Source organism: Rhinoderma darwinii, chromosome 2 (assembly GCF_050947455.1).
Source record: "Rhinoderma darwinii isolate aRhiDar2 chromosome 2, aRhiDar2.hap1, whole genome shotgun sequence".
NCBI classification, from domain to species: Eukaryota; Metazoa; Chordata; class Amphibia; order Anura; family Rhinodermatidae; genus Rhinoderma; species Rhinoderma darwinii.
In genome coordinates this window covers 405,329,720-405,345,109 of record NC_134688.1, presented here as the reverse complement: position 1 = coordinate 405,345,109, position 15,390 = coordinate 405,329,720, and the positions used below count along the sequence as shown (strand labels likewise).

Sequence of the window (15,390 nt, the reverse complement as noted above, 5' to 3'; positions counted from 1 at the left end):
CCTTTTTGCATATTGGCACGACATTTGCTATGCGCCAGTCCTGGGGTACAGACCTGGTCATTATAGAATCCTAAACATCAGAAATAATGGTTTGTCTATCACTTTACTTAACTCCCTTAGAACTCGGGGATGTATGCCATCTGGACCCGGTGATTTGTCTATTTTAATCTTTTTGAGGCGGCGCTGGACTTCTTCCTGGGTAACACAGTTGACATTTAATGGAGAATTTTCTTTATTTCTCTGACATTTCATTCTCTTCTGTGAACACAGAAAAAAATGTTTAATAAATTAGCTTTTTCCTCATCACCCACCGCGATTTTTCCATCATTACTTTTTAAGGGCTAACACTTTCAGTTTTAACCTTTTTATAATGTATTAATGCACCAATATGGTCGGGGGTAGGGTTTATCTCTACATATCTAGGCACTTTTATCAATCTGGAATCTAGAAAAGCTAGATGACACTTCTGTGGGACCAGCAATGGCAGCCAGGGTGGTCACCAACCAGGTTTACCATAAACGCAAAGAAATAAAAGCTCAGTGCACAAAGCCGGTATGGCTCTGTCGGATGTATGCAACTATTCTTCACTAGAAAATGCCGCCGTACATATGGCATGCGACGGAGCACGCTTCTGCATGAAATTGTAGGTATACGGGGGTACAGTGTGTGTGTGTGTGTGTGGGGGGGGGGGGGGGGGGTGCGTGCGCCTCTATGGCTAAAAATAATCTGTAACAAGGGAACGCCTCAGAGTCCCACATTCACTAGAGATATTTTTTTATTATGAGGTAAATTCTCTTTACATTGAAGCTCTACTGTTCTGTGTTTTGACTGAGCCTAACCTAATATTTTTTTTATATATATATACAGGTGTTTTAAAACTATTTTGCCTGTAAAATATGTAGAATAGTAATAAAGTCCAGTCCTAGTGAGACTATGAACCAACATAAAACTACAAGCACAATAAAATGTATGTATTCTACAAGTGACCTACACATAATTGCTGTCATGTCTGTGAACAATGGATGAATGTGATAGGGGAATCCCTCATATTGTGTGCTGTAGACCTCTCCCTGCTAAAAGTTACCAGGCCAGCTAGTTGCTATGTGGTGAGTGACCAGCCGGCACTATGAGCAGAGCCTGGACTACTGATCCGATGTGACATATAGGAAGGTGTATGTATATATGTGTATATATATATTTATTTCTATGCAGGGCTGGGGTATATTTAGCTCTGTGTATAGGCAGACACAGCTCCAGGCGGCAGCTATTACACTGCGAGCTGGACACATAGAGAAGGCTCCGGGCGCCCTCTGGTGGCCGCTCCGGGTATTGCTCCCCCCGCTGCAGACTGCGGGGACCGCGGGATTGAGAGTGGACCCGGAGCCCGGCAGCATGAACCCGGGGAGCCGCTCCCATCCGTCCCCGGAGCACGATAGCGCCAAGCCGGGGGTCACCCGCCCCCACCTGTCCTCGGAGCCAGGAAGCTCGAAGCCCGCCGCCCGTACTGATCCTTCCCCGGAGGCCGGCAGCGGCGGCGGCTCCAGCCCATCGGACCGATTCGGGGTGCTGAGCACCGAGCAGCTCCGGCAGCTCCTACAGGACGAGGGAAAACTGCAGCGCATCGTCCGCCTGAGCGAGCAGGTAGTGGGGCTGCTGTGTGCAGACATCTGTTTATGTGTCTATATATATATATATATAAATATATTTGTATGTATACATATATATGTGTATATATATATATACACATATATATGTATGTGCTGCTATGTTCATACATCACCTGAGACATGGAGCAGTTGCAGACCCTGCCTGTTGAGCCACCCCATGCCCATCATAAAGCCACTGGCACCCTATATGCCAGCCTGCATCACCTCTACACTATGGAACAATACATGCAGACACCTTATGTATCCATGGAGCCAGGCAGCTCTGTCAATGGAGCTGCTACCCTCCATAGGCTCCCTTACCATACACACACATATGTATATGAGGGGCTCCAGCACCTATAGCCATGCCGGGACTCCCCCCTGGATGTATAGATGGCATCTTGGCCAGCTTTGTGGTGTCTGCTCAGAGTCCAGGGCTTGCTTTAGGCCCTTGTGTTTCACATGCAGGAATTATTACCTGCAATCACTGCATTTTCATTGTTACGAGGAGCAGACATTGTGCCCCCTATACAAACCTCTGCACACAGCCATTGACTTGTTTGTAAATAAAGCCAGCCATTGCCTGCGTGTAGATGAGGAGATAGCGGTGTGTAGACAGATGGAGTTTCTATTGAGGATGTGCCATGCATGTCCTATTATTGCCAGGGCCTATATCACGGGCATATCCTGAAGATGGGGGACTATCCACACCTTGTCTCCGTGCAGGCTTCCTGCAGCATCACAGACACACGCTCCTATGTATACATCCATGTGTTTACACAAAGCCATAAGCATCCAGCGGATGGTGCCAGGCTCTCCGCCAGGCTGAGACTTATCTGTGATGTATCACAACAGTGCCTGTTTATATGTATGGGCACGGATTGTAGCAACCACAGACTAGGCCTGTACCACCCACATATTCCTGGTACGCTTCTACACAGCCTGTAGCTCCAGTACAGCTCTATGATGTGCACAGAACCTGTAGCGTTCTTTGTGATGTCTGCATCTACAGAGGCCTGGGTGTAAATGTGTGCTGGATCATACCTGCTCCATACTTCCCATACACACATACAATAAGCTGCATTGTTTGTGACATTACAGGCCTGCTGATGGTGACATGCTTTGTATCGGTGAGCTAAGCTTTCAGACTGGCTTTTTTTTTTGTCTATTCTTTACGTCTCCCTCCCCTTACATCTTTCCTTTGTTCCCTTTTCTCTCCTCCTCATTTTTGTCATCCGTGTTCTTTCCGTTCTCGTTACATGTTGGTTGACACATATGGCTGTTTATCACTTCACTTGTCTTTTCATTATTGTTTGTCGTGGCTTTTATGTTATAGTAAAGTCCACCATTGCGTCTTCTAATATTTCTGTCTGCTGTGTTAAGGTGGCCATAGACATAACAATAATCATTGACGACCAGTAACCGTGAGATCAATCAGATATGCCTGTGGTTCTAACCAATGGAAATTTGTTCCATGGGTTGGCCCAAGTATATTTATACATTTTTACTGCCCTTTATTGATAAATGCTATAGATATTTGCGTCAATGTGAATGGTAGGAACAATGAATCATCTTTAGTAAAAAAAATAATTATATATATATATATATTTGTATCTATGCCCCTTTACCAGCTGGCAACTTAATGTTGAAAAGTATCCGTACACTTGTTAGATCAGGGTCAAAACTTTTTGTCGATGATCAGATTCACTTCTTCAGGGAATGTTTCATGGACCTGAACATGAGTTCGGGCCTGACCATTCTTGGAAGGTGTCAGACTTGGTACATACTTTTTTTTTTCAGTTTGTAGATTTGCAAATGATCTTAACTATTGATAAATTGACACAGTTTTGTCAGTTTGTCACCCACTGACCTCAATAATAATAAAAAAAACAAAAAGTGACTGACTGATCCTGTAGATAAAAGTCATCATGACTATAGACTAGAGAGGACTGTGGCGCTGGATATAAATTTGAGTCCTATAGAAAATCAGAGAATCCATTGACAGGTCTGATCTTTCCTCTGCTTATGAGGAGACACAACGTTTTATTAGGATACTGAGCAGGAAAAAAAGGTTTATAATTCTTATTTAATCTCTGTCATGTTGATAACGGGGGTTGGTTCAGTATTACAATCTGATCGGAATTATGTGTAAATAGGCCAAATAATGGGATCCATCCGACCAGGGTTTTAGTTTTCTATGATAATTTATCGTCACGTCCAAAATATCCATATGTAAGCGGCAGCCTAAACCAGCGTCTCCATAATGAACAGAGACCAAAATTGGTAAGTGTAGATCTAACCTTACTGTATTGTAGTCCTCAAATCTGAAATGGACAGCCACATGAGTCCAGGAGCCAACTTGACTGTTTTGGTGGTCAGCATTAAAAACTTTTAAGGCCATCTATGGAAAATAACCCAAAAACTTGGGCGCAGGCAGAAAACTTCTGGACACATTGGCTACCTAGTACCTGGGATTTATCCAACCCTGCCTCAAAGATACAGCATTGTCATAGTTATTGTCCAGTGCAAAGGCTTATGAGAAACACAGCATATCAATAGAACAGAGTGGTTAACTTAAAGGGGTATTCCAGACAAAAACATTCGGCATACATTTCTGATAGTTTTATCGGGTGGTGACCCTGGGAGGAGGAGATGCTGGCCACTCATGTAAGCGTCCATCTTCAATGTACTCTGGAAACAGCCGGGGGTGCATTGCTATTGACTAGACATAAAATGATAGTCATTACACAAATTCTAGCTATACACAGGAAGATTTGCCCCCGATGCAACCAGTGTTTTGATTTTCTATCGAGATACTGTTGTATTTTCTCGTCTCACGGCTTATTAAATGCTAAGATTTCAGCGTTCATCCATAACGACTGAGGAAAACTTGAAGCAACTTTTTTTTACTAACCTAGAGCAAGAATGTCCATTGGCAGCGGCTGATCGTTTCTGTACCATAGACCTAATGATTGACCCTTAGGGCTTGTCCACACACAACGGAATTGCTGCTGAAAATTTCTGCAGCAATTCTGTAGAAAGTTGTAGACTTTTAGCTGCGGCAAAAACGCAACATTTCATGCGTTTTTGAATGCAGAAAATGGTGCGGATTTTGCGGCGTTTTTCTCAATGCCGCGAGGTGGTGATATCTCCTCTGAAAAATGCAGCAATTCAGTCCACTTTCCACAGCAGGACTTGACATGCTGCAGTACGAAAAATACGCACCGCAGGTCAATTTCTGCTCAGAATTTTTACACAGCGCGTAGATGAGATTTGTTAAATCTCACCCACTTTGCTGCTACTGTATTCTGCTGCGTATTTTCAGTAGAATTGCGGACGCAAAATACGCAGCAATTCCGCTACGTGTGGACGAGCCCTTAGATTAATGATTGTTGTTACATCAATGTCGAGCTTAAAGGGGTTGTCCGGTTTCAGCAAATTAATGTTATTTTTGTGTAATTTATAGTTATACAATTTTCCAATATAATTTCTTCCAGTGGATACAAGTCCATCCATGGCCATGTGATGGACACACAAGTGCTGGGATTGTTACAGTACCAGTATGTGTATCAGAGCGATGTCTTCTAACGATGCCAGCACCTGTGTGTCCATCACATGACCATGGACAGAATTATATCCAATGGAAGTAAACGATGAATGTTCCTACTGAATAACAACAAGCAGAGATCTTGAAAACCTTGAGGAATTAATACAGAAGATATTTTGGAAAATTATATAACATTTAATTATAAGAAAAATAAAATTAATTTGCTCATACCCGACAATACCTTTAATGTGGGTTTAACTGGGTCAATTAAACAAACCTTAAAGGGGTTTCCCCATAAACATATTTATCACCTATCCACAGCATGTGTAGTACCGCTCTATTCACATAGGGGACTCGGGGATGCTAGTTCCGGTCATACTCCATCAGACATTTATTAGCTATTCTGTGGATAGGTGATAAATAGTAGTTATGGGAAAACACATTTAAGTACTATTTTCCATAGATCATTTCTGTGTACATCTTGATTGTCGCCATATTTTTCCTTCAGAGCCTAATGCCAGTGAGCCATTTTCACCCTAAGGCTAGGGCTCCACAGCAACCTTTGGTTTTTGTACAGTGCAATGTTGACCAATGGGGCCAAAAGTCGCATGACAAAATAAAAAATTCCCACATGGTGCCATTTCTTGCAATTGTTGCCTTGGACTTTCGACCCCATATAGAAACAGGTTGCGAGTGCTACTGTTGCGTGACCAGAAGTCGCCATGGAGCCTTAGTTTAAACATTGCTTGTAATTAGTTTTATATAGTAGGGTTGCAAATATAGGGTCACCATAGGCAGTAAGGTTCAATTATATCTTTGTCTTGGTCACAGATGTCCACCATGCTCTCCATTTCATTGGCATTTATGAAAGTCAAGTCGTAATAAGATCCCGATATATTACCAATAATTTTTTTTTATCATTTTTCATTTTGTGCTACCATGTTCTGTGTCTGTTACCAAATCTCTGTTCTCTTCCCGTAGGTGCAATCTCTCCAGGAGGAGAGAAAAACGTCTTTGGCCTCTAACTTTGAGCTTGCTCAGAAAAACTTGTCCCTTCGCCCACGTCTGGAGACGGGAAAAGCCAACCTGGCAATTAAGTACCAGCTGTTGCGCGAGACATGTGCATCTTGTCGTGGGAAACTACGAAAAATCCGTGAGTGCTGTTCTCTCAATGTGTCCTTGTGCCAGACTGATCTGCCAAAAATAATGATTTCCCTCATGAAATAATGATGACATTCATTTCTTCCCATATTTCAATTCATTTAAAGAAGATAAAAATCTGGTTTATTGGTATTTCTACTTGTTACTTTGAAAATATGTTGACAATCTCTTAAAGGGGAACTCTTTTTGGTCAGACTTCATATAGTTGCTGGGTAAATGTGGAGGTTCTCCAATGGATCTAACGGTCTGAACTAAAGATTTTCTAATTTCCTCCAGTATATCGGAGAATTTTTTTATAAAATGCCCACAGAGCAAGTGATAAGATTCTGAACAAAGTGACCCACACCTACGTAAACCTTGTCAAAAAAGTTGCAAACTGTCATGTGAAATCATGGCAATCTTGCTATATTTTGCTTTCCAAACTGGTAATCTTTACAGCCACTTTGCGATGGCCATGAATAAATGAAGCGGACTGCAAGGTTTGTAGGATAGTTTCCCTTCAGATCAAACAATAGAAGTTAAAACGGTCATATAGTAGTCTAACATTTCTATTGGTTTCAAAGCATAGCCCACTACAAATAACAAATCACGGATGGAATTTACTGTGAAAACGTATTTGCCCCTCACCCGATTTCTACTATTTTTGCTAATCTGTCACATTAAAATGTTTTAGATCATCCAACTAATTTTAATATAAGATAAAGACAACATGAGTAAACACAAAATGCATCTTTCAAATGATCATTCAATTTATTAGGGATAAAGATTTATTTAAAACCTACAGTGAAGGAAATAAGTATTTGATCCCTTGCTGATTTTGTAAGTTTGCCCACTGTCAAAGTCATGAACAGTCTAGAATTTTTATGCTAGGTTAATTTTACCAGTGAGAGATAGATTATATTAAAAAAAATACAGAAAATCACATAGTCAAAATTATATCTATTTATTTGCATTGTGCACAGAGAAATAAGTATTTGATCCCCTACCAACCATTAAGAGTTCAGCCTCCTCTAGACCAGTTACACGCTCCAAATCAACTTGGTGCCTGCATTAAAGACAGCTGTCTTACATGGTCACCTGTATAAAAGACTCCTGTCCACAGACTCAATTAATCAGTCTGACTCTAACCTCTACAACATGGGCAAGACCAAAGAGCTTTCTAAGGATGTCAGGGACAAGATCATAGACCTGCACAAGGCTGGAATGGGCTACAAAACCATAAGTAAGACGCTGGGTGAGAAGGAGACAACTGTTGGTGCAATAGTAAGAAAATGGAAGACATACAAAATGACTGTCAATCAACATCGATCTGGGGCTCCATGCAAAATCTCACCTCGTGGGGTATCCTTGATCCTGAGGAAGGTGACAGCTCAGCCGAAAACTACACGGGGGGAACTTGTTAATGATCTCAAGGCAGCTGGGACCACAGTCACCAAGAAAACCATTGGTAACACATTACGCCGTAATGGATTAAAATCCTGCAGTGCCCGCAAGGTCACCCTGCTCAAGAAGGCACATGTACAGGCCCGTCTGAAGTTTGCAAATGAACATCTGGATGATTCTGAGAGTTATTGGGAGAAGGTGCTGTGGTCAGATGAGACTAAAATTGAGCTCTTTGGCATTAACTCAACTCGCCGTGTTTGGAGGAAGAGAAATGCTGCCTATGACCCAAAGAACACATTAAAAGACATTAAAAATGGCTCGTGGCTGGGTCTTCCAGCACGACAATGACCCAAAACATACAGCCAATGCAACAAAGGAGTGGCTCAAAAAGAAGCACATTAAGGTCATGGAGTGGCCTAGCCAGTCTCCAGACCTTAATCCCATCGAAAACTTATGGAGGGAGCTGAATATCCGAGTTGCCAAGCGACAGCCTCGAAATCTTAATGATTTACCGATGATCTGCAAAGAGGAGTGGTCCAAAATACCATCTAACATGTGTGCAAACCTCATCATCAACTACAAAAAACGTCTGACTGTTGTGCTTGCCAACAAGGGTTTTGCCACCAAGTATTAAGTCTTGTTTGCCAAAGGGATCAAATACTTATTTCTCTGTGCACAATGAAAATAAATATATATAATTTTGACAATGTGATTTTCAGTTTTTTTTTAAAATATAATCTATCTCTCACTGGTAAAATTAACCTAGCCTAAAAATTCTAGACTGTTCATGTCTTTGACAGTGGGAAAACTTACAAAATCAGCAAGGGATCAAATACTTATTTCCTTCACTGTATATTGTCCATGCGAAAATGTAATTTGCCCCTAAACCTAATAACTGGTTGTGCCACCCCTGGCAGTAACAACTGCGATGAGTCGTTTGCATCGCTGTGGATGAATTTTGACCCACGCTTCTCTAAAAATTGTTTCCATTTGGCTACTTTGGAGGGTTTTCGATCCAGTTTAAGGTCTTGCCACAGCATCTCAATGGGATTTAAGTCAGGACTTTGGATCGGCCACTCCAAAACCTTAATTTGTTTCTTTTGAGCCATTCAGCGGTGGACTTGCTTGTGTGCTTTAATTCCTTGTCCTGCTGCATAAACCAACTGTGCTTGAGATTTAAGTCACATGCTGAGGGTCGGACATTCTCCTTCAAAGCAGCCCCAGACCATCACACCACCACCATGTTTGACTGTTGGTATGATATTCTTATGGTGGAATGTGGTGTTAGCTTTACACCAGATGTAACAAGATCCATGTCTTCCGAAAAGTTCTACCGTTGACTCATCTGCCCACAGAATATTAGCCCAAAAGTCTTGGGGGTCATCTAGATGTTTTTTTGGCAAATACGAGATGTTCTTTTCTGTCAGAAGTGTTTTCTGCTTTGCAAGTCTACCATGGATGCCATAATTGGCAAGTGTCTTTCTTATTATGAAATCGTGTTCATTGACCTTAAAGAATTTTTTCCACAATTAACATTTATCAAATATCCACATAATGTATTATAATTGGGGGCCCCAACACTTTGACCCCCACTGATCTCTAGAACTGGGCTTCCGACCCCCTTTCTTTCTCACTGCACGATCGCAGTGAAAGGGATTTTAAATGGAGCGGTTGTCGCCCATGTCCGCTTCTACTCCATTCAATATCTATGGGGCAGACGGAAACAGCCAAGCACTACACTCGGCTGTCTCCGGTGGCCCCATTGATATTGAATGGAGTAGAAGCGCACATGCGCGACTGCCGCTCCATTCAAAATCCTACTTACTGCGATCATACAGTGAAGAGAAAGGGGAATCGGGACCAGTCTAGAGATCAGTGGGGTCCCAGTGGTGGGGGTCCCAGCGATCTTACATTTATAACCTATCCCGTGAATAGGTGAAAAATGTGAATTGCGGGAAAGCCCCTTTAACTGTGGTTTAATTGTGACCTCCTGGATGAATCGTCGATGCGCTCTTGGTGATATTTTGGTAGGCCTGTCACCTCTGGGAAGGTTCATCACTGTTCCAAGTTTTCTCCATTTGTGGATAATGGCTCTTACTGTGGTTCGCTGGACTCCCTGAGCCTTAGCAATGGCTTTGTAACCCTTTCCAGACTGGTAGATTTCAATAACTTTGTTTGACATCTGTATTTGAATCTCTTTAGGACGTGGCATCATGTGCTGCTTTTTGAGACCTTCTATCCGGCTTCACATTGCCTGTCAGGTTCTATTCAAGTGATGTTTTGATTCAACAGGTCTGGCAGTAATCATGCCTGGGTGTGGCTAGTGAAATTGAACCTAATTATCAATTGAATTTGGTTAGCGGATTGATTTAGTAGCTAAGGGGGCAATTACTTTTTTTTACATTGGGCCAGGGAGGGCTGAACTGCATTTTTCCTTCAATAAATGAATTTATCATTTAAAAGAGCATTTTGCATTTACTTAAATTATCTTTATCTAATATTAAAAGCAGTTTGATAATCTAAAACATTCAAGTGTGACAAATACGCAAAAATAGAAAAAATTTGGAAGGGGACAAATACTTTTTCACAGCACTGTATCCCCAACCTAAGACAGAGGTTATCACCATGGCAAACACACTTAATATACTATTCTTTTTCATTAATCTGAAGACGGCATAGACATGACCAAAACAACTTACCCAAATTTTTGCGTGCATTGTTATGTAAATACAGACGTTCTTTTCTATCAGAAGTGGTTTCCACTTTGCAAGTCTACCATGGATGCCATATTTGCCCAGTGTATTTCTTATTATGAAATAGAAGTTTGTTTTCTAAACACAACCCCTGTCCATATGTCCTGTTAGGCCCCATGCACACGAACGTGCTTTTGCGGCCGCAATTCCCCTGAAAATCCACGGGAGAATTGCGGCCCCATTCATTCCTATGGGGCCATGCACACGACCGTGGTTTTCACAGTCCGTGCATGGCCCCGGAGCCTGGACCGCAGAAAGAACGGGCAAGCCTTATTACGGCCGTGTTCTGCGGTCCGGGCTCATTGAAAATAATGGCCGCGGCCATGTGCACAGCCCGCGATTTGCGGGCGGCTCGCAGCTGTCACTCTGTGGCCGTCTGACCCGGAAATCACGGCCGTGCACATGGCTACGGTCGTGTGCATGAGGCCTTAGAATTAGAGCAGCTCTTGTGGACTTGGCCCAGCCATGCAGTACATAGTCGCCCTTTTATTTGAACGGGTGCTATGTAATACTATATTTTTACCTCAGCAGTCCCCGCACGGGAAATCTATGGTCAGATGCAACTTCCTGTGATGAATTCAGCGGGGGGTTTCAGGAGTCGAACCTGCTATGATCAGCTGATCATTAAGGTGGCTGTTTTTTTTAAGAGGGAGTTACCTTGATGATGTAACATGTTTAAGGTGGCTATAGATGTAATCATCAATGAAGTCCTCCAGTGGAAACACAACTTTCCATGTCTGCATTCCCCACTGTATACCACTCTCTACACTTCTTTTATGTATTCTGTACTTACGTATTGAACTGCTGCCTTGTCTGTGCTTTAAAAATGCCTCCATCTTGATTCTTAGATTTCCCCAGCTTTCTCTTCCTCTCTGTATTTGCTATCAATCCCATGGTGCTTCAGCACAGCATCACATCACCAGCTAAAGACCATACCATTTCTGCATGCTGGGTTTTTATCATGATCTCTATATTCTCCTGAGTAACCATAGGTATACAGGCAGGGAGGCTGCACTATATTCTTCTACATTATACCTGTGTGACAGGAACCTAAGTTCCAGTGGTAGCTGGTGTTAGAAGTTTCTGTCCCCCCTGTGCAAAACTAGTGTGGTACAGGAACTGCGGAAGCCTGTGATGGGTGACATAGATCTCCATAGACTCAAGTAGATAAACTGTGTCACCGAGCCGGATTCACACTGCTGCAACCATCCCAGTCTGATGTATAGAGATAGAAGCTGTGAGAAAAATAACACGTGAGAGATTGACACATGAAATACCATAATGGTACACATGGGAAAATTTAGTTTTGTCCGGAGTGTCCCTTTAATGATCCAACCATTAACGATTATGGATGATCATTATGTGTATGGATCCAAGATGATTGGTTCTAGCCAATGGAAATTTGTTTTGTTGCGAGTAGGAATGATTATCCAAATGGGCAATTGCTCCCGTCCCTTTAAATTTCTTTTTATGTATGACGCATTACCAATGAGCACCCCAATTGTAAACTACACTGTAACATTGGGTGCTTCAGGGGAAGATCATCCTGTCTATGGACAGCATAGAATTGAGATAACAATCTCCTTAACACTGCCATAAAGATGCCGAGGGTTAGTCGAAGGGTCATGTTATTTCTTTGGTCAGCGCCACTTAATTTGGGAAAACAATCAGATTTCTCCCTCACTGTGAAAATCACTGCTCTGGATCATTATACTTGCTCCTAACATACCCAGTTTTAAGCATGTCTTTAAAACCCGTTTCTTCAAGGAGTCCTATGTCACATAACTTTATTTTGACTACATCCATCATTCATGACCCGTACACAATCTGACCTAATCGCAGATATCTCCATTCTGCTACCTCCTTAGCTTGCTACCTGTTAAACGTAGGTGTAGAGGGATGTTGTTTGACCATGCAGGCCAGCGCACCATCACAGTGGTAGTTGAACATATAATAACCTTTTTAACCCCCTACTGATTATTACAAGCTGTGCTCAGGCAGGAGGAAAAGTTCAGTGTAAGAGCGGACAGAGCTGCCTGTAATCATCAGCAGCTTCTCTCTGCACAGAAAAATGTTAACGTTATTGCCAAATAAAAATTCCTGTCATTTAAAAAAATAAATTGCGTTAAAAATAGTATATTTTAATACAGCCTATTTTCTCCTCTCCCCCCTTCATGTGCTTTTTTCTCTCCCCTTAGCTCCCCTATCCATGTCCTCTGCCTTCCTGCAAGTTGATTTAGTCTGTTCCATAGTTCAAACCCCCTCCAATAAAATATATAAAATAAAATGTAACAAGGTATAAAATAAAAGAGAAACACACATATAAAAATAGCAATTATGTGTGTGTGTGTGTGTGTGTGTGTGTGTGTGTATATATATATATGTATGTATATATATATATATATATATATATATATATACATAATATATCACAAATTTATATATATGTGTATATACATAATATATATATGTACATATATATGTATATATATATATATATATATATATATATATCCTGGTGGCTGATATATGCAGTAACTCCTACAATAAATTGTACAATGCTTCCATGATGATTGGTGAATGGCGGAAACATTGTGTTTCCGTAATTTTATGTATGTTACCCATAAAATAAATTGCCCTTTATGGCACTCTTTCTTTTCTTTGTTGAAAAATGTAAATTAAAGCAGAATTTGAAATAAAATAAATTGCTACATACATTTTCCCTGAAAATGGTCCCTAAAAAAATCGACAAATTGTCCTGCAAAAGACAAGAACTCATACGGCCATGTTGATAGATAAAATAAAACAAAGTTATGCCCAATCGAGGTGCAAACAATCTTACTGGTATAATGACAAAATCTGCTACAAAATTAATTGGTTAATATGCACTAAAAGGGCCCAAATTATGTGGCAACTTTATTTACATGGGAAATAACTTCAACATCTGCAATCAAAAAGTTACACGTTTGGAACAGTTTTTCTCATTTTAATGTGACTGTTGGGTTAGGATACTAAGACTATTATTGAGTAAACAGCATGCTATCTCAGTATATTAGAGTTAGAGGGTCCTTGTGATTATAAAAATACACCAAACATTCTGTGGTCCTTGGCTTTTTAAAAAAAAATGTATCTGGAAATATTTATGGTCTGTTTATAGAGTAAAATTACATTGCACTTAGTATTTCAAGCACTGTCCCTGGATACTTTTAAACCAAAGACGTAGCTAGGTTCTCCTGCAACCGGGGAAAAGATTCAGATTGGCGTGCCCCCAATTGCTTTCCCGACATTTCTTCCCCCTGGCCATGTTTGCTTTCGCTACCAATTAATGAAGTGTCATTTCTTTTCACAATTTTTTAATGTAACACGAGCATAAAACCATTTGTATATTTTACAAGCGATATAGTTATATAAAAATAAATTAAAAGAAAATAAATTAAAAAGGCCACGCACAGCCCCCAGTAGATAGCGCCACACACCCTCGTAGATAGTGCCACACAGACCCCCCCCCTTGCAGAAAGACATTAAAAAAAAAAATCTTACCTAGCCTCGTTCCCTGCCCTGAGACCATTGCGTAGGCCGGCGTGATCCAGTAACATCATCACGCCGGCCTGCACTGGGACTCTGTCCCAGCGTCTCATAGGCTGCAGTATTGTATGGCCTGTAGCCTAGTGATAGTATTGAATTGTATCTGCATCCTGAGGACACAGATACAATTTAATATTTCAGTCGCTAGCGATGCCACCAAGCATGAGGGGGTCCGTGCCGACCGTCCCATAAATGTAATGTGCTGGGTGGCGCGGGCAGCAGCAGGGGGCTGCGTAGCAGCAGGGGGGCCCTGAGAGGATGGGACCGCATTTGAGCAGCTGTATCAAAACAGCAGATCGCAGCTCATGGGCGACCTGCAGCCGCCCAGTATACAGGGCGCCTAACAGCAGCGATAAGCTCTTTTGATACGGCTGCCCCCCTAGATACGCCCCTAGATAGATAGATTGATAGATATGAGACAGATAGATATGAAATAGATAGATATATATGAGATAGATATATAGATAGATAGTGTAATGGCCGCGGACAGTCGTTCCTACTCACCCCTCAACGGCCGCGGCCATGTCTCTGTGACTGCTGGCCGGCATCTCCTTCCAAGGAGATGCCAGCACTCCCTTCTGCCTTGCTTCACTGGGTCCCATAGGGTGTGCGCGCGCGCTTGCGCCCGGCCTGAAAGGGCCAGTGTGCGCACATGAAAATAATCTCTAATTAGCCCATGATCACCCTGGACTATAAATGGGCCTCTGCCCTTTCATTCATTGCCTGATCGTTGTTGTGTTTACCCGTGTTAGTCTTGCAAATGGTCCCTTAGTGTTATCCTGTTCCCAGTTTTCCAGTACCTGCTACCTGTATTCTGTATCCCATGCTAACTTGTTCCTGTGTCTTAGAAAGTTGGAGTCGTGTTATGCCACCGGTCACGTTTGCTGTGTTACACCACGCCTGGTGTCTGCTACCAAGGTCTCATCTGAGCCTAGACGTTGCTACTGTCTGAACTACTACAGGTACCCTTGTGCTTGGACTATATATACATTGGCTTGGTACATTGTTTGGCAAGCTGCTATCCCGCTACGGCGGTACGGCCGTGTGGGTCCACATACCCACAGATCGTGACAGTACGCTCAGGCCATGGACCCCGCTGGTCAAGCCAAGACCTTATCTACATCAGAAGTCATGCAGGCGGATATGCTAGACTGCCAATTACGACAGGACCAACTCCTCCAGACGGTGAACACCATTACACATCGGCTGGATGCGCAAGCTGCAGTAATCACAGCACCCATTTTTGTTGCTCCGGATGTTCCTCCTGCTACACCTCCTGACAGTACCAGTGCTGACTCCAGATTCTCGCTGCCAC

At 42.2% G+C, this 15,390-nt stretch overlaps 1 protein-coding gene across 2 annotated transcripts in view; it reads left to right on the top strand.

The window, feature by feature from the left end:
- Positions 1-1,326: 1,326 nt before the first annotated feature.
- The window catches only part of BUD23 (BUD23 rRNA methyltransferase and ribosome maturation factor), a 100,703-nt gene continuing 86,639 nt past the window's right edge, over positions 1,327-15,390 (top strand). For both annotated transcript variants that reach the window (XM_075854120.1, XM_075854121.1), the window contains exons 1-2: positions 1,327-1,641; positions 6,175-6,346. In XM_075854120.1, coding sequence (XP_075710235.1) covers positions 1,393-1,641; positions 6,175-6,346 — 421 coding nt within the window. In that variant the 5' untranslated portion in view covers positions 1,327-1,392. The remainder of the gene's footprint in view (positions 1,642-6,174; positions 6,347-15,390) is intronic.